At 33.6% G+C, this 20,949-nt stretch overlaps 1 protein-coding gene across 1 annotated transcript; it reads left to right on the top strand.

The window, feature by feature from the left end:
- Positions 1-16,746: 16,746 nt before the first annotated feature.
- On the top strand, positions 16,747-17,892 carry LOC145141164 (uncharacterized). The gene has a single exon (XM_079074492.1). The coding sequence runs from the start codon at positions 16,764-16,766 to the stop codon at positions 17,727-17,729; it is 966 nt and encodes a 321-aa protein (XP_078930618.1). The 5' UTR covers positions 16,747-16,763; the 3' UTR covers positions 17,730-17,892.
- The last annotated feature ends 3,057 nt before the right edge of the window (positions 17,893-20,949 follow it).

The raw sequence follows: 20,949 nt of genomic DNA, 5'->3' as shown, positions 1-20,949 counted from the left end.
TCATCCCGACACCCGAAGCAAGTCCCGATGCTCCGAATCTCCCGAGAAGAAAAGAGTTTTCGAGCCGAAGCTCTGCCCGCGAGAAGCCTGGTGTGTGAAGATATCCAGGATTCATCGAAGAATTACTACTTGATGAGCCGTAGTGCTGTCCGACAATCATATTAACAAGTGAGTACATAGTCTCTTTCATAAACACGATTTTAATACAAGTATTGTTTGAATGTATTAAGTATACGTTTTGAGGGAGTGTATAATCCCTTTCTTCTAACACATAGGTATGAAGTATCTTCTATAGAATACGTGCTATGTGTATATATATATATATATATATATATATTATCTGTGTATTTGGGGTGAGTATTGAATGAATATTTTATATAGGTTTTAAGTTGTATATGAATGTATAAGTATTTTGTTATCTACTAAAATGTTGGGTAAAACATGGGTAGATAGTTGACGTGTGATAAAATGATGAGAGGCCTCGATGTTGTTGCTGATTCAGTCATCTAGCGGAGTTTAGATGACGACCACGGACTTTTCTAGACAGTCTAGTGGAACGTTGGCAGGCTCACCACCTGTAGGTGTTAATGAACTTGAGTGTTCATTTGATGTACTCCATCCCCCACATGGTTGCCTTGTTTGACATATATTGCCGAGGAACCCCCGAAGCATGTGTTGTCGCCTCGATGAAAATCCTTAGGCTAGGTCCCTTGTGATAGTTGTTTTAGGGACGTTAAGTGAGGATAACGGAAATGGGTAATTGGGTTATTGTTGGTTGATGACATTAATATAATTATTTATTGTGGGTTGAAAACCCTATATGCTCCCCAGGCTCCCAAGCCTGACCCACTCAGTTTTCTTTGTATTACAGGTAGTGGCACGAGAGCATAAGTTGGATGACTTATCAAGATATTTAGATTATAGGCCTGTAGTGTATATAAATGTTGTAAGGCTTATAATGTGCCGTTTATGCTTTTGGTCTGTATCGGAACATGACATCCCGAGTTTTGTTATATAATGAAAATACATTTCTTTAAGAAATGCTTTGGTAAATCTTATTTTATCATATTTCGTTTTGGGAACAAATTCCGCAACTCTTTTAATCAAAGGATTACTCTGAAATTATTTTAAAAGCATAAATTAAACCGGTATTTTCTGGCCGTAAATTTGGGGATGTCACAAGGTTCTCCAAGTGCCCATGAACACAGCCCAAAACATTATAGGGCCTAATTTTTTTATTCTTTATGGTAGCCTATGTTCATTTAATAGCCCAAAACAAAAATTAGGTTACTCTTTCTCTATTAATCGACGCTGCATACAAGAAAGTATGAAGAGGGAAAGAAATTTCGAGAAAAGAAAAAAAAACGTTTGGGTTTCCTCTTCACTGATAACGCACACAAGCATGGGGCATTCTCCAATGGGAATCGTTGATAGTAGAAATAATCACAGCAACAGTATTATTCATCATTCGATTCCAATTCCAATTATCCAACATCACTATATGAGAGACGCAATCAACAGACAAGAATCTTATTTCTTTTTCTTTCTTCTCAAAACTCTGAAGCAATTCAAAGCTTCAAGCAATGATTTTACTTGCAATCAGAGATTCGGAGGCAATCACTCATCACTCATCAACAGTGGCGGACGCAAAACGGTTTAGTAGGGGTGGCACTAAATTTTTTTTCCCAAATAAATCTAAATTTGTAGTGGCACTCGTGTTTTAAGCCGGTGCACCTAATAGAAAAAACATAAAAAAAACATAATTTTTTTTACACTACGTGCCGGAATCGGAGCAGTGACCCGGGACCCCCCCCCCCCCCCCCCCGGCACCACTAAGGTCCGCCACTGCTCATCAACACTGTCAATAGGTGGGAAGTGTATTTCTGATTTTTAGAAGCTTCAAATTTGTTATTTACTTGAGGTTTCGAAATCATAAGGTAAAATTAAAGTTTTTCTGATTTTTTTTTCATGGGTTTGTTAATTGTTACTGATAAGTTCTTAGTTTTTTTTATTTTTAATTTCTGAAAAGTTTTACTTTTTGTTCTGCTTCCAAATCAGTAATCAGTAAATCTAAAGAACAAGGATATCAGTTTCGTAAATCAAAACTCATAAGGAACAAGGAATTATGGAAATCAATTTCTAAATTTTGAAGGTACAAGCAAATAAATTCCGGTTGTTTCAGTTTTTTGTTTATGATATATTTATCGGATTTGTAAGAACTAAATTTTGATTTCATATTTCAGATTTCGTTTATAAACGCGTCGGTCACAATAAAAGTTGATGTGTATAGCTTTGGTGTATCTCTGCTAGAGATTATTTCATGCCGAAAGAATGTCATGGACAATGAGAGTGGTAATGAATATGACGCAATCTTGACGGATTGGGCATGGGACTGTTATTAGGATGGTAGATTGGATTTGCTTGTTAAGAATGATTTGGAGGCCTTGGATGACTACAAGAAGCTAAAAACGTTTGTGATGTTTGGCCTTTGGTGTGTACCAGAAAACCCTTTGTTGAGGCCAACCATGAGGAATGTCATCCATATGCTTGAAGGGGTTGTTGAAGTGACTAAACCTTCATGCCCATTCTCTTACTCTCTTACCTTAAGTTAATCAGGTTTAGAACCAGATTGCTGACAAATATGGCGTATAAAATCTTGGTTTTGGTTTCAAATTCCTCCGAAAAGAAGTCTATGTTTGTTTGATGATGTGTTTGTCATATTTATGGGGGATAAATACCAAGTGATAATGTCTTTGCCATTTTTTAAATCGGTAGATGAAAGTGAAGACTTGTTTGTTGCTTTAAAAAATCGGTATTGTAATATATTTGTTTCATTTGGGTTTGTTGAATGAAATTGTCTTATAAATATCATAATAGATGTAATAAAACATTTTAGTTTTAATTTATAAGCTTTAAGAGCTATTTTTAGTAAGTTGCACAGGGCCTTTAAAAACTAAGGTCTTCAAAATTTGGGAGTTGGCCTTTAAAAACTAAGGTCTTCAAAATCTGGGAGTTGGCCATGGTATTTCGTAGGGGACCCCGCTGCGAAAAGCCAAAAATACATTGTCATCTGAGCATTTCATTATGAAACTAGTTGTGAGACTCATATATTACATAAGTTTATTTAAAAGGAAAATTAAATATGAAATTTTAAACATTTGAAAATTTGAATTTATAAGAAAAGTGAAAAAAATATTGAATTATTAAAATTAAAGTGTTTTTTTTTTAAATTTAAACAAATAATTTAGATAAATAAATAAAGGAAACTAATGAGGCTTTAATTTAGTAATTTTAAAATTAAAAAGAAAATACATTAATGAAATTGATATATATTTATTATTATATTTAAATACTATGTGAAATTTAATAAAATGGTGAAATCATAAAATGACATGTGAAAAAAATAAAATAAAAATAATAAGAAAAAAAAACATATAGCATAATGCATTATAAAATAACAATTATAAAATAACAAGTGATAAAATCATTTTTATTTACTAGAAAGGATCCCGTTTGATAAGGCCTATAAAATTGATGGTTACCGAAGAAAAATCCTAAATTTTCACCTATTATGAAAATGGTTATATTAAAGTTTTAATTTTGGATTTGCAATATTAAAAGTGGAATCTAATTGAGACATAGTTAATAGTAAAAAAGACATTAAACATCGAATAATTCGTAAGCTTTAAGTAATTAAGATCTTGTCTGCTAAATATCTTTTTCTTTACTTTTGTTTTCAATTATTTCTGCTCTCTTGTGTTACATTTATAGCTTAGAAATTATTATCAAATCAGAAATTTTATGAAATACTTTAGAATGTTAAGTCACAAAAATTAAACGTCAAAGTATGATCCATGAATAAACACGTTACAAATAAAATAGTTTTATATAAAAATTGAGAGTTCTTTTTTCCATATTTATATTCATAATGCCTAAAACTATCCATACCTAAAAAACTATAGTGTTTTTCAACATCTCACAAAGAAAATTGTTAAAATATGCTCGATGATTCAAATTCTATTATTTAGTACACTATTTCTTGTTCCATTTCCTTTAATTATATATTATGTAGTTCTCTAATGATCGCCACCAATCACCATCGTCTTCTATTGTTTTTAGGATTATTCTTGCGAAACTATAACATATCAATTTAAATATTCAAAAGAATTTTATAAATTGGATATTTGATTGAGAAAGGCTTTTCCATTAAAGAAGAAGAATCTAATATTAGTTAAGATACCAAATATAGTATTTTTGGATTTTCAAGAAATGCCAACTTTCTTGAAAATACATCATATTTCTAAAGAAACAAATTCATTCCATAAAATTACAATTTATATATGTGGGAATTACTTGAGCTAATTTGAAAAGTTACCAAATTAAATTTGTCCAATTAAAGAATATAAGGGTGCCCCATATCACCAAAAGAAAGTTAATCTACACACTCAAATCCTAGTCTTAACTTTTAAAACTTTCTTGGGTTATTTTAATTTATTGACTCTATGGGTGGTAGGCATATCTTATATTCTAAGATGATCTTGTTGACTCTCAAAGATTTTCTTGATATTAATTAATCAAAAAATCTAAAAGGAAGTATTATAGTTGTTGTTGCATTATTCACGAGTAACAGTTGATTATCTTTGTGGTTATGTCATTAGGCATTACGTTCGTACAATACAACGTCCTACAAGGGGAAACGAAAAGTTATAACTTGTGAAATTAATCAAGATTTCCAATACAAATGATCCACGTAAAGAAAAAAACATATGAATTTTCTCATGGTTATGTGAAATTAAATATTGCTTTAAAGTATTTATTGTTATTGTTATTACCACCACCAACAACAAATGGAGATGATCATGTGTGTGAGGAAAATTACTTTAACTCCAGTTTGTTATTATTATTATTATTGTTATTATTATTATTATTATATGGGTGTTGGTGATGTTTTTTTTTGGTTTTTTTCGTATCCTTTTCACAATGATTTCTTTGTAATAACTTAATTTCAAATATAATTATAGTTAACTGGGCCTAAAGAATTGGAAATTTATTACTTTATTTCTTGCATAATATGTGTTTATTTATTTCTTCATAAGTATTCAGAAACATATTAAGGTAAAAACTAAAAACACAAAAAAGAATTAAGATTCGAAATAAATCTTATGTAAAAAAATCGTTCATATGCAACTCGGCGATGGATACATGTTATGATATAAGTTACAATCTTAAATATGTTTTTATTGTATTTTAAAATATTTGTACGTCATAGGGCGTCCTCAGCAAGAACCATACTTCCTCTTCGAGGTTGTCGGATAATGTTCTCTCAATTGTTTTTGGCTGGATTAAGGCTTTGTTTGGTGCGCCACAGCTAGCTGATAAGCTAGCTTATTTTTTGAGCTTTTTTAAGTTGTCATGTTTGACAAGCCAAAAAGTAGTTTATAAGCTAGATTTTTAAAAAGCTACTTAGAGTAGTTTTTAGGAGTTTTTTTTTTTAATTTTCAAATATACATTTTAATTAATTATAGAAACACATTCTTTTAAATGTCCTTTTATGTCATTTTATATCTTTCAGTTAGCTTTTCAGCTAGTTTTACCAAACGTTATTTTTTTTATCAGCTAGTTTTTCAGCTATCAGCTAGTTTTTTATTTAACAACTAGCTTTTTAGCTAACAACTAGCTTTTCAGCTAGTATGTCAAACATAGCCTAAACATAAGGGGTCTTATGAGAATTATAATTGGACGGTTTGGATTGTTCTCCTTTTAATATTATGTAAACTCGCAAATTTTGTTTTTTCTTTGCCCAGCCTTGTTCCTTATAGGTCGTGGCTACTTTTAATATAATTCCGTCGTTTCCAAAAATAATCATATTAGTACCAACATGACTCCGATTTAGGGACGGTTTTGCTTGGTGTCCCGGTGTGGCACCGGCAACACCTACTTTTCGTGTACGTAGTGGAAAAAATTTCGATTTCTTTTGGTTTTTTACCTATTTTTCATGCACCGGCAACACCTCTTCAACCTCGGCAACACCTCCTATGTATTCCTGCGTCCGTCCCTCTCCGATTGTGTAGTTCGAATACCGTATGATTTAAATGATGGGTCGGTCGTGAGGATGTGTGACTTGTAAGGTATGCATCTGTACAAAGCTCGTGTCTTGAATGAGCCCAAACTTTTTTACGTACTAGGAAAACATAGGATCAACAATGGAAATTTTTGTTGGAAATTAGCAAACGACTTAGCGATGTATTATCCACCCTCTCTTATTCACGCTCTCACCTTGTTGATCATTAATTGTGAGAAAAAAAAACAATAAGGAACATCCGACACTCATTTCCATTAAATGAACTTTTTCTATCCATGTGGATAATATTTCATTATATATCCCATAGCTTTTGACCACACCAATTATAGTCAAGAGCTCATCTATTACAAAAATTCCATTACATATATGATTTGAACTTGAAGAAACAAACGAACCCACATGTTCCTGTTTAAAGGAATCTTTACAAGAATTACTACTATACATGTTACCATCTTTCCTATAACAAAAATTTTGGGATTGTGTCGAGGGAGTGAACCCTGGAGTAAAATCCGACATAACTTCAAAAATAATGGAATCCTTGTACGTAGGGATGAGCAAAAGGACCGAACCGGCTGGAACCGGCCCGAACCGGACCCGACCCGGGAACCGGCTTCGGCCAAAATCAAGAACCGAACCGGCCTGGCGGTTCTACCGGTTCCGGTTCTACCAGTTCCCGGTTCCTACCGGTTCTTGTCGTGTCTTCAAATGTTGGAACCGGTCCTCGATAGCATCACACGGTTCCGGTTTTTGCCGGTTCTACCGGTTCCGGTTATATCGGTTCCGGTTCCCGGTTCCAAAAATCCACAAAAATAACGTCCCGGTCCCGGCCAGACCGGTTCCATCGGGTTCCGGTTCCGGCCAGTTCCCCGGTCCATATGCTCATCCCTACTTGTACGTGATTGCTACATTAGGACCTACTTAGTCAGTACAAAAATACCCAAGGAATAGTTGTAACCCTCAAATCTGCTTCAACGAATAAACTATCCACTATCTTTGTATCAATAAAAGCATAAAAGGCGGTATAGAAAACACAACTCATGTCTTCAATCTGTGAACAACTAAAAAGTAAGCCATAACTACATGAACAACAACTCTACAACGGTTTCTAGAATGAAATCCCATGTGCACTCTACAATCATTTCCATTTTCATCATAATTAAACATAAAAAGTGTTGATATCCATCTAGAAGAAATTTCTTCGTCCTCACTAGAATCACTCTCCACATCAACTAGTAACTCACTACAAAAAGGTTTATGAAAGTGTTCAATCTCTTTAGAACTATATGTATCTTCTTTGAAACGTGGTGTCCATTGCACACCTCTTTAACCCGAACCACATACATCATCCCATCTACTCCCACAACTTGCACCCATTTAGAGATAATATGTTTAGTTATTTACTTGATTTAAAATAGATTGTTATATAATTTTTCTCCAAGTCCATCGGCCATGTAAACAATCATCGTTTGCTAGCAATATTTCAGGAAGAATGGTTTACTCCATGACTTCAATGGAACACCCTCAATGTCGATCATTGGTCTGTGTGGTACAACAAATACACATGACCATAGACGTGTATCCAAAAATAACATCCAGATACCTTCATGATTTCGAAAAATAGTAGGTGGTTGTTTATTAGGAAACTCAAACATTACCCACAAACCTCCAAGATACCTCAACTCCTCATCCAAAAATCCCTCATTTATTGCACATGTTTTGGTAAATATCGGAGAGTCAAAAAAATCATTCACATTCCCAGACAAAATGCAAGAATGGTCTTCTTTTCATCTACAAAAAAATCATATAATTCTGATTTAAAAGCAATTTCATTTCGTCCCTCCTCAACCTCTGTGTTATAATGACTAACCTTGATTTCCTTGCACAATGTTGGTGTAAGTAACAAGTCTTTTTAGTGGTGAAATGGTCCAATTTTTTTCTAGGAACAAAACATGTGGGCATCTCAGGACCCTTTTAAGTGTTCAAAACCCAAACTTTATTGTTCTAGGTTGCTAGATCTAGGTTTTTGTCCCCTTTTCTTCAAGTATAAACTAGTTGGAATGGTAGGATTCCATAAAGTTAGAAAGTTTATGGATCATTGAGGTCCCTTCAGTGTTATATGCTTTGGCTCTACAGTTTGGTGTAGTTTTGAATCCATGCATGGGATTTTGGTTCCATTTTCACCATTTTGTCCTATGTTGAGCTCAAGACATGCATGTATATAAAAAACCAATCTTTAGAAGGGTTTTGGGGTAAGAAAGCCCCTAAGAAGTTAGGATGAATGACTTAATGGATAAGGAGCTTAATGTATTAAGATGACCTAGTACGGATCTCCCGACGTGACCACATGGGTGTCACGACATGACGATGAGAATTCATCGACTGTTTTAGATGGAAGTTGTCACAACATGGTAGCAAGGCCATCATGACGTGACAATAAATTTGAATGAGAATGAGTTGGAGCATGACCAATTCTGTGATCGGCCTGAGTTTACTTTCCCATGACATGACTAAGGGCTTGTCACGACATGAGGGTCAGTTGATGGTGAAGTTGATTGTTGACTTTGACTCTAACTGTTGGCTTTTTGACCTGGGTTGACTTTTGGTCAATTTCCTAGTTCTAGAGTATAGGCTAAGATGGGACCTTGTATTGATTATATGGGTGAGTTGTAGCACCTGTTTCGTAGCATTGACCTATAGGTTTTCTGACTTCACGAGAAAGGTGAGTCTTCTCACTATACTGTGTAGGATGCTAGCCATCTTTGTGACTCTTGCATTGTGTGTTGGGTTGGGACCATTTGTATGTTGAGATGGGTTTGTTTGTATGATACGTGGGGCCCGATATGTGGGTGGCGCTCGTTGTGTGAGTGAGGCCCGTTATGATGGGTGGGGCTTGATGTTATGTATGGTATGTGGTATTTTGGGTAAGTAACTCACTAACGTTTTTGCTTATAGTTTTATGGTTTAAACATTCTTAGGTATTTCAGTTCCAAAAGAAAGGACCCGACTTGATTGTACATCATCCCCTGATGATTTTATTCACTGATGATTATTATTTTACTCTAATGATATAGATATATTTTAATATGACTGATTTTGGAACAAACATTGTATGGATTTGATGGTTTGAAAATAAATTTTTTTTATTAATGAGTTTAGGATGTTACACTGTTTTGGTGGTATTGTGCTCTAGAAGGAAGAAGAACAAAAAAGATTGGTCTTTGAAGCTATGTATTTGAAGTATTCAACCTCCATTCACCTTTTAGACCTTGGTAGGCCATAAAGATCCAATCTTTATTGCAATTCATCTATAGATCTAAGAGTTTGTTGGATTTTTGGTCCATTTTAACAAGTTTTGGTCCTTTTATGGATTATTTCTTTGAGTTAGAAGAACTCTTGTGATTTTGGTTAATGTATGGGATGTTATTTGGTAATTTGGTGGAGTAGAGAGTCCATGAAAGAACCCTCTTTACTCCCTACTTAAAGAAAGTTGGGTTTTCCGTCTTTTCTCAACTTAGGGTTTTGGATCTTGGATGTTTGTGGCCTTATAATGGATAAAGTTGGAAACTGTATCAATCTAAATATTATGTTGATTCATATCTGAAAGTTGGAGGCTTGGACTGAATGGATTAAGTTGAGAAAGATGCATTCTTGGAATCTTTGAGACTTAAAGTCTAGATCTTGGTTGTTTGAACCATGGGATTGGATAAAGTTGGAAACTTTATCCATTAAGTCACTTAAAAGATTTAGATCTGAGATTTATAGCCCTAGACTTAAAGGATTAAGCCCTTAATGGTGAAGGTTGTTAAGCCAAGAAACCGCAACGTGGTGGATCGTTGACCACGATGCGGTGGATGAGAGGTCCCGCGTCTGGTATGTCGTATCCTGACTACAACGCAACCAAGGGTTTGACACAACGTGGTGAGCCTTCGCTTGTTGACTGTTGACTTTTTGACCAATTTGACTTTTGGTCAAACCTTGGTAAAATTGAGTGTTTAGCTAAAGGCTAGTTCCGGTTTGGCTATAGGTAGCTTGTGTTAGATGTTTTCGCTGTTGAGGTTGTTGTTGAGCTTCTATTGTTTAGTTCATGTGAGTTTTATCACTGTGTTACTTGTATCATATGTTGTATGTAGGCTGCTGATAGCTCGGGGTTGCTTATAACCCAATTTGTTGTACGTGAGCTACTGATAGCTCAGGGTTACTGATAACCCAATTTGGTGTATATAATCTGTTAATAGCTCAAGGTTGTTGATAACCCAGATTAGTATATTTGAGTTGCTGATAACTCAGGGTTGCTGATAACTCGTAGTTATTTTATATGTTTTGTTGTGTCCATAGGGTTGTCGATAACCCATATTGATATATTTTAGTTGCTGATAACTCAGGGTTGCTGATAGTCCATAGGGTTGTTGATAACCCATAGTTGTTTTATATTTTTTGTTGTATTGTGTTGTATGTGATATTTTGAGGAACTTACTAAATTTTGTGCTTACATTTGTGGATTAAATGTTTTCAGGTATTTTATCTGTTTGTGGGGAAGCAAAGGCATGACTGTATATGCACATCAACAGTTTAATGATTGGAGATTCCACGATACTTTTGTTATAACTCTAATTTATGGATTTCAATTTATGAACAAATGTTTTTGCTTTGAATGTACCTTTATGAAAACGAGTGTGTATGTCACTTTTAAAATGAAAGTTTATTCTAAAAATAGGGACGTTATAGGCAACCAATCTTATGTCAATGTCGAAAGGAGCAATAATGTCGAAGTTCTCTTTTCGACATACAAAAACATATCTTATTAACTGTTTGTCGAAACTAATATGGAAACCCAAAGACTTTCACAACCATTCGAAACTTAGTCTTCAAAGACATTCATCCCACAACTTATGATTACCAATCATAGGTGGAAATTTGTGGCATGGATCGTTTTGGATATGTTATTAGTATTCGATTGATTATAACTTATGTATCTTGCATGTGAATAAGGCCCAAACCTCTCAAAGACTCTGAATTGCTCTCAATTACTAACCATACACTGATCAACAATTGCCCTTTCTCGCCTAACTACCATGTTTGCCAATGAAACCCTAGTATTATACGGTACAAATCCTTAAGAAATAGTCATGAAGAAACAATCGTCAAGAAGCATAAATCTGAAAGCAATCATCAATAGTGAAATTGACTTGGCGGCCCTAACGTTTGACTCGGAGATATTTCGATCCGCTTGTCGACGTACCTCACTTCTCGGAGAGAAAATGTATGGGTATAGTGTTATTAAAATCAAGATACATACTAGCCATCGTATCCACATTGTGGTTTCTCAAGTGGATATTGCTAGTCTTTGTAACTAGATACAAATTGTTTGGTAAAGGTTTTGACAAAAATGATAACAAGTTGAATCGACCGCTGAGCCACTATGATAAATAGACAAATTTGCAAGAATGGTCCATGTGGTATGTCAAAAGTAGAAAGTTTGGTCCAAACAAGTTTGGACTCGCAAGGGTGGTCCAAAAGTTTTATTTTGTTGCGAGTTTAGCCCAAAACTTTCAAAACTTTTTTTAAAGACATATTTGCCCTTGGTATTTTTTTGTATTTATATTTTTTTATTACAAATATATATATATATATATATATATATATATATATATATATATATATATATATATATATATATCTCACTCCACCCTTCTTCTTCTTCTTCTCTCTCTCTCTCTCTATAGGTTGGTGTTTGATAAACACCTAAGAACATATTCAAAGATTCAAGAACACTCAAGAACATCTTACGCTACCACCACCATCCGTCACCTCCATCTCTACTTAAACTTTTTTCTACCACTTCATTTAAGCCAAAAAATCATCCCAGAAACAAAACCATACACATAATCAGATCTAATGAACACACAAAACCCAAAAAACGATTCAAAGATCTGATCTACATAAACATCTATCGATTTTCAACAAATTCAACCCAAAAAAACACACACATATATTTAATACACATACATACAAAACCCAAAAATCGATTTAAAGATCTGAGGTGGAACGCTATCTTACCCATCGGGTCTGAAATGGTGGTGTTAGTCGATTGTGGTGCCAGAAACCACAAGACGTTGTCGATTTCGTCGATGATGAGAGATATACACATCGTCTCCTACCTGTGAGAGAGAAATCGCAAACCTGAACCTAGCATCGTCGTCGGAGTAGGAGTGAAACGAAGAGACATAGACGAAACTAGGCTTTGCAAACCCTAAACCACCTCGGATCTGCGAGAGAGAAGAAAAACGACGCTAGGGTTTGCTATGATGGCGGCAACGCTAGGGTTTGTTATAACAGGCAGCTCCGACGGTTGGTTTTCAGGTCCAACGAACGGCTCCGACGGTAGGTGACAGATCCGGCTATCCGACATGTGCAAAGACGCGACGTTTCTACAAAAAGTTCTGACGATCAAGATCTGAAAAGGGAGGGGGGCGTGGTGGTATACACTAGGAGAGTTGACTTGTGGTGGTGGTGACATTCATGTATTCTGGTAGCGCCTATGTCATTCATCTTTTCCGGCGGTGGTGTTCAGGCTTTTCGGCAGGAGTGAGGGTTATGGGAGGGAGTGTGGGTGGTGATGTTCTCTTAACTGGAGAGAGAGAGAGAGAGAGAGAGAGAGAGAGAGAGAGAGAGAGAGAGAGAGAGAGAGAGAGAGAGAGAGAGAGAGAGAGAGAGAGAGAGAGAGAGAGAGAGAGAGAGAGAGAGAGAGAGAGAGTATTTTGTTTTTTCTTTTCTTTTTTAGATTTTTGTAATAAAAAACTAAAAAAAGAAAATACCAAGGGAAAAATTGTCATTTTATAAAAAAAACAAAAAAAATACCAAACTCGCAATAAAATAAAACTTTTGGACCACCTTTGCGAGTCCAAACTTGCTAATTTTAACATACCATAGGGATCATTCTTGCAATTTTGTCTAATAAATATCGTTGGTGTAAAGATTCTTTATTTTATGATTTTGAACTACAATCTATAAAATACTTTGATTAACCATAAAAATTCGATGGAGGTTAAACACATATGCTAGCCCTCTCACTAGATCGAAAACCAATATCAACTGCATACAAACCCATGCCCAAGACAAGAATCATATATTGGTCTTTGTTTTTATAGAAGACTTACATATAAGATTTATATGCTTCTCTAAAACAATATTTATCCTATGAGTTTTTTTTTTTTTTTTTTTTTTTTTTTTTTTTTTTTTTTTTTTAAATTTTTTTGAAACAGAACTTGATAATATTAATATTCCGTGATAGTGATTGTTATGATGTATGCATTTTCTTTTTATGTTTCTCCTCAAAACTTACCTATTCCCATGACTCCTTTTTGTAACTTTTCTTCAAAATAAGCCTACAAAATAATAGATGCTCAAGGTGTGAAAATGGACCATGTTTCCATAGGTGGAGCTCAATTGACAAATTTCAACCAAGACAAGTACATGCTTTAATGGTGAAATTATGTGTTTTTATTTCACTCTTTCTACCATGTCCAATTACCTTCGTATTGATGAAGACAATCCAATCAAGTACCAAATGCATTATCCCATGTTCCCTTCTTAGACACGTCTATTTATTTTAATAAAATTTAGTGTCAACAATTCAACAATACGTTAGATATAATGTTTTTTTTTCTAGGTTTAGATCATTTAGCAAAATTAGCTATTGGAAGTTTAAAAGTGTAAGTTTTTTTATTTGTATATAAATATTCAGTAAAAATAGTTGTAAGTTTTGAAAAGATGTAAAATCACATATAGTTTAAAAGATAAAACCTCATAAAAGCTAAAAGACACTTCAAATAGCTATTGGACTATAGTTTTTTGTTTAAAATAAAAGTTTTAATATCATAAATTTGAATGAATTTTTTTCTTAATGCAAGCTTTTTTATTTGATAGAAATGCTAAAAATTACTTGAAATACCTTTTTGGATCACAATGTATATTTCTTGTAAACAAATTAAAGCTTACACATGATTATAATTATTTGTTGCTTTTGTTTGATTTATTTTTGAAACGACAACTAACATATTCCTAAATACAACATATGTTTTATAGTGAAACTTGAACTCATGATCTTTTATTTGAGTGAGTCACTCTTTACTGCTCGATAAAAGCCCTTTTGGTTTTATAGAGTGATTGAAACTTAACATATTCAAACGCCCTAATCTAAATTAACACTAGCAACATATCAATGGTGGGTTAATACAAAAAATTTCTTTCCACATGTTATTTAAAATTTTAGAGTATTGAATCATTAATTTCTTTTTCTTTTGTTACCTTAGTTTAAAAAATCATTACAATGTATGAGTTTAGTGTTTTATGTGTCAACAATAATTTTGTTCCCACACAGAACATAAGATGTATAAAATAATTTAAAATACCCAAATTAGTTTGCTTTTATTAGAAAAAAATAGTTAAAAACGTCATTATAATTTCCTTTTTCTGTTATATACATGTGAAAAAACATTTAATAATTATATCTTTAACTAAATTATGTAGCATACTCAATAGTTGAAAGGGAAAATTGCAATAAAGTCTTTATATATTGGCCTCATAATCGATTTAGTCCTTATATTTTTTTTATTCAATTAAGTACCAAATACCGGTAACCGTATTCAATTTAACCATTTGACCTGGTCAGCAGGTCATCCAACTTTCAAAAATTATATTTTTGGCCCATATTTCAAAATTTATTACAAATTTGGTCCAAAATTTACACGTTTGGCCCAAATTTTAAATTTTGTTACAAATTTGGTCCAAATTTTACCCAATTTACCCAAAGTTTAGAAATTAATTATGAATTCATCCTAACTTTAAATAAAATTTGTTAAACCTCAATTACCATATTTACACCACGAAGTTAAATAAATATATTTGTTAGCATTTGGTCATAATCTAATCTTATATAAAATACTTTTTTTAATAATATAACTAATACTACCAACCAATCTAAATTTCTTTTACCATTGATCAACAACCTTAAAACTAAAATTACATTATATATGAAAGTTTAATATATATATATATATATATATATATATATATATATATATATATATATATATATATATATATATATATATATATATATTCTATTTTTTTCGTAAGAATTTTTTTAAGAAAAAAGTTAAAATCATAACTTTGATATATTTTTTATAACTTTTTAATAAATATATTATCTAAATAAAACATATCCATTCATGGGACGTGTCCGATCTAGGATGTGATTTTTTATTGCCAATCAACCTCTTCTTATTTGGATTGTTTATAATCTTGCATTTCCTTTCTTTTTTAATGTCATATACCAGTTGCAATTTATTATCGATAAACATGTTTTTAGGGGAGTGAGAAATGACCAAAAACACAATAGCAACATAATATATAAAATATTATAAATATCAATAATACAATAGAATACTTTAATTAAAGTTCTAAAGAATTTACACATGAGATTGACAAACTATAATTTAATAGTATAATTTAGGGTTACTTTTAATTTCTTAATTGGTTTTTTAAGAGAAATCACACAAATAATCCAAACCTATTTTTATAAGTAGATATTTCATCTAAGATTTTTATGTGAAAATATGTTTTTTTTTGTATAAATATGAGTTTATAAAGAATAAACATATTATAAACAAATTCTTGAGAAAAAAAAGTTGTAAAAAAACTAAAGTTAGGATGAATTCATAATAAAATTCTAAAATTTGGGCAAAAAAGGTAAAATTTAGACCAAATTTGTAACAAAATTCAAAATCTGGGCCAAAAGTGTAAATTTTGGACCAAATTTGTAATAAATTTTAAATTTTGGGCAAAAAATGTAATTTTTGAAAGTTGGATGACCTGCTGACCTGGTCAAAGGGTTAAATTGAATACGATTACCGATATTTGGGACTTAATTGAATAAAAAAAATATAAGGACTAAATCGATTATGAGGCAAATATGTAAGGACTTTATTGTAGTTTTCCCTAAAATTAAACTTTATTTATTTATTTATGTTATACAAAGGTATGTAATTATAGTTAAGCAAATTAAACTAATACTAGAACATGTTGGAAGGATGTTACATAATCATTTCTAGAAACTTGATTTTGCAACTCCAAAATTCATTTGAATAAAGTAATTAATAATAAAGTTACCTAAAATTTGCTAATTATAACAATTACAATAACATATTGTAATAATTTGCACGTCATTTTTCAGCAACAAAGCCAATGATGATTTACGCTTTCAAATATGATCCAACAACAATGCTAAACATAATCTACTTGTACGTATTCTTGCTTGCTGATGCTGCCATGCACCTAACCTAGTGACATATATACAAGTGTGAAATTATACAGAATTGATGTCCATGTGTCCCGATATTAATCTTCAACGACATATTGGAGTTGACTTGAAATAAACATATAAATAATTGTTTCATCACTATGTGCAGACAAGTAATCTGGTGACTTCCTTCTTGATGACGTTCGCAATTTTCTTAGAAAAGAAAAATACATGCTAATCACTACTTTGAACAACATCATCTTTGGAACAAATCATGCCATCCACCTTACTTCTTCCATGATGTACATATATATATGTACATGCATCGGTTATCCTTATTTTGTAACCAGATCTTTCCGAGAATTTAGTGTTATTGTGGCAATGTCGACGGAGATGGTTAAAGATGGCGTACAAAAAGAGAGACAGATTTCAATAGATCCGATTTCTATGAAAGAAATTATTGAATATCCAAGTTCGGGTTTACCAAATTCTCAAATCACCAAAAAACAAGTGCATTCGATGCCGAAAAAGAACAAGTTTCTTAGCACAAGTCTCCCGAATTCGGCTTGTTCATCACCTCGTGGGGTTCAACCAAAAACAAAAGGCAAGGACCATGATCAAGCTCTAGAAAGAGCTTCAACCAAGGGCACTTCTTTATCCCATCAACACTCTTTAGCTCTTTCTCGTCTTGTTTGGCTTCAAGAAAACCACTTACAAAGAAGCAAGTCTTGTGGTGGAGGGAGACCATCTGTACAATACGATGAGTTTGACCTGACTAACATCAAAACTAGCACCATGAGTGCTAGTGCTGATAGTACGCCCAGAGGTCAAACAACACAAGATGGTGACTACACAAGAATCATAGAGGCAAATAAACGTAACGAGGAGGATTTCAAATGCGGAGCTCTCTGCTTGTTCTTGCCAGGTTTCGGTAAGGGTAAACCGGTCATGAGAAGTAGAAGAGAGGACCGAGAAGAAACTAGACACGTGATATCCCGGAGGGTGTCTCTTGAAAAATTCGAATGTGGATCATGGAGGTCATCAGCGTTTTTTAATGATGATGGAGGGAGCGGTTTTTCCTCAAACCTTTACTTTGATTTGCCTCTAGAGCTGATACAAACGAGCAATGACGCTACTTTGCCGGTGAGTTCGGCCTTTTTGTTTGATAAGGATGTGAAAGGAGTTCTTAAGACGAAAGGTGGTGGAGAAAGGAAGTCAAATGATTCCCGTCGTCACGTACGCTTTTCAACATCTTCGCCTTCGGCGTCACCATCTTCGTGCATCACACCTCGTATGCGCAAGGCTCGGGAGGACTTCAATTCATTTTTAGAAGCTCAGAATGCATAAAACTAAATAATAAATGGTATCTAGCTACCACATAAAGTATAAGTTATAAGAATGTTTAATATATTGTTAATTTTGGGTCATGAGTTCGGGCCATTTATTTAAGAGTGCTTCTTGGTGAATACATATGCTTTACATATTGAAATTTGGAAGGTGTAATAACATATACGTGATAAAATTGAGTTTTTTGTTTTTTTAGTAGAGTTTATTGAAAAAACCTTTGTAAAACTTCCTTTTGGAAAGATAAAGATGTTTGAATGCGCATTGCATTACGAAGAAATAGAAAGGGAGCGGTTTTTCCTCAAACCTTTACTTTGATTTGCCTCTAGAGCTGATACAAACGAGCAATGACGTTACTTTTATTGGATTAGGTGTCTAAGCCCATAACTATTATTGGTATGTATTCGACCCGAGAGTAGCATGGTCCATTTGGGTTGCATATCATCAGGACAATTTGTTAGGATGGACTTTTGAGAGAAGAGGTTATATATGATTTATTAATATATTATAAGTTCTAATATATTAATATGAAATCATATGTTTTAATTAGTATTGATCTAGAATTAATTTGGAATTAATTTAGTGATCAAAAGAGACTAATTAAAACTATGGGGACTAATTATGGTAATTAGTTATATTTATATGTGTTGGGCTTATGATCCATGTTGGACCAAGTTTATGTATGGATACATAAAGAGTTGGGCCACATGAACCATGGATCATAAGATCCATGGATATGGGTTTGGGTTATACCCATGACTCTTAGAATTCAACACATATAAATACATATGTTATGACCTAAAAACCGCCACCCTAGAGAGGGTGTGCATGTTCTTGGAGTTCATGAAGGTTTTAGAGTGCATGGAGATTCTCTCTCAAGTCCTACCTTTGTCCTTGATGTGTTGTGACTTCATTTGAGGCTTCCACACTATTGGGGCTAAGTTCTTAAGGCCAAATACATCAAGACCTCCAGCCACACAAAAAGGTATGTTACACTATCTAGTATTTTATGTAGTTTGTATGACAATTGCATGCTAGCTATAGGTTCAATACCTTGGAAACCATTTGCATGTATAATTAGTGAAAACATAGATCCAAGGTATTTAGGGTTGTATGTGCACCATAGGATGTTGTATTATACCAAAACCCAACAGTGGTATCAGAGCCAAGGCTTGTTTTCATGTTATACTTGCTGAAATGGCTGAAAAATTGAAATTTTTGGCTGTCTGGGCACTGGACTCGCCGAGTCCATGAAGAAATTCATCCAACTCGTCGATTTGGTTCGTGCACTCGACGAGTAGGACCCCTTGACAGCATATTTTCGACTTTTAAGGCTGGAGTTGGACTAGAAACATTACCCTAAGCTGTTTTTGGTCTTGTAAACCTGTTTTTGATGTGGTAATGTTCATGCTAAACCAATTTCAAAGATAATTGTCAATAGATTCATGTTTTGTATTAGTTTAATGGTTAGGCTAATTTCATGGAAAAGTTTGATTTGAATTATCTTGTTCTTATGAGTTAGTTTAGATTTATAGAAAAGTTATGTGATAATTTGTTTTCAATCCATATTAATCTTAAAGTTGCTCATGAAATGTGTTTTTGTAACTTGTTCTCAATTTATATGAAAAGTCACATTTATGATTTTTAAAAACTCATAAGATTTCCATAAGTTAGGAAAAATGAAGAGTCTTATTTTCTTAAATGATTTTAAAGTCTTGGAATTTGTAAAGTTTCCCCCCCATGAATATTTTAGTTCCAAATTAAACCCTTAGAATTTTAATAGTTTAAAATTCAACCTTTATACTATTATACTATTATACTATTATAGGTTTAATATTTATATATATGTATAAGAGTAAAAGTCAGTCTTACCGTTAGTAGGCCTCATTCACGAAGCCGGTCTATAAGGGGGGGTATAAGGTTACTGCCTATAAAATGGCGGTTTAATGGGTGTCCACTCTCACCCACCGCTTCCTTGACTGGTGGAGGGTCGTTAGCCGAACGGGTTTGACAGGACTATAATTCTCCCTTCATTAAAAGTATTAATGATAAATACTAAGTAACTAAACACTTATAAATTCCCAATCTTAGTTACTTAGGAAAAATGTGAATATGGTGCTAACCCATGAAATTTACACTTTGTACCTTACCAAGTCGTTAGTGGAGCATGTGTGGTTAACCGACACACTAACATGGACTAGTAAGAGTGGCAAAGGGTAACTTAATGTTTATCATAGATTGGTGGAGCGTGTGTGGTTAACCGGAACATCGATTAGGTGATAATATTAAGGGTACCAAGTGAATTTGTATGGTTATTCACACCTTGTTTTGTGATCCTCGGCATCCCAGTCACAAAATTTGAGAGGGGCACAATCGAGATTGAAACATGCCATTAAAAAGTTCAATGAATCTCAAAAGATCTAGGAGTTTCAAAACCAATTAAAACCTAATAAAGTATTTCGTTTTTCATGGTGGAAATTGGTGAATCATCATTCGCCTACCTTCAAATATTTTATAGCTTGGATTACGGCATCCCTCTTCCAAGTTGTAAAATATTGTGTTGGGTCCTAGCCTTAATATTTCATATTGGGTGTTATATTAAGGACTTAAAAATCAACTAACTTGAATATCTCCCATTGTAGATGTCTAGTTTAGACATCTATGATCTTCCCAAATCTCTTGGAATTTCACTTCCTCCATCCCCTTCAATTATTTTCCCTAACCCACAAGTTCAAGGTCACTCAAGCCCTATTGGCAAGCAAGGTTTATGTGTGATCACATCTTGGAGATGAAGTCACATATTGACAAGCCGGGAGAGTTGGGTGTCACAGTCTTGAGAAAGTTGGATCTTCAATCACTTTCTAAGTCACATAGTGAGTTCCTTTAGAGCTACTATGTGACAGACCATGACATGACCCTTAATGATCTTACCCATTTGCTTGATGCTGTTGAATCAGCAATGATTTGGAGCACTGGTAAAGCAAATTTGATTGGAAGATCGACTTCCCAAACTACCAAGGATATTGATAATGGTAACATTAGAAATCCAGAAAAGCTTTCTCTTCTCAATGGAAAGGGGTCGGCCATAGTCAACTCGGTTGACCAAATCGTAAAGAGAAAGGCTAAATCTGAGATAGTCCCGTGTACCATTCCCAAAGAGTCCATAGGTTTCTATTGCCAAAGGAAGGGGCATTGGTTGCGAAGCTGGCCAAATTTACCTGAT

The sequence above is a fragment of the Lactuca virosa genome, chromosome 9 (genome assembly GCF_052849685.1).
Source record: "Lactuca virosa cultivar CGN04683 chromosome 9, Lactuca_virosa_CGN04683_v6, whole genome shotgun sequence".
NCBI lineage: Eukaryota > Viridiplantae > Streptophyta > Magnoliopsida > Asterales > Asteraceae > Lactuca > Lactuca virosa.
The sequence above is the reverse complement of the archived record's forward strand: the minus strand, read 5'-3'. Positions and strand labels throughout refer to the sequence as shown.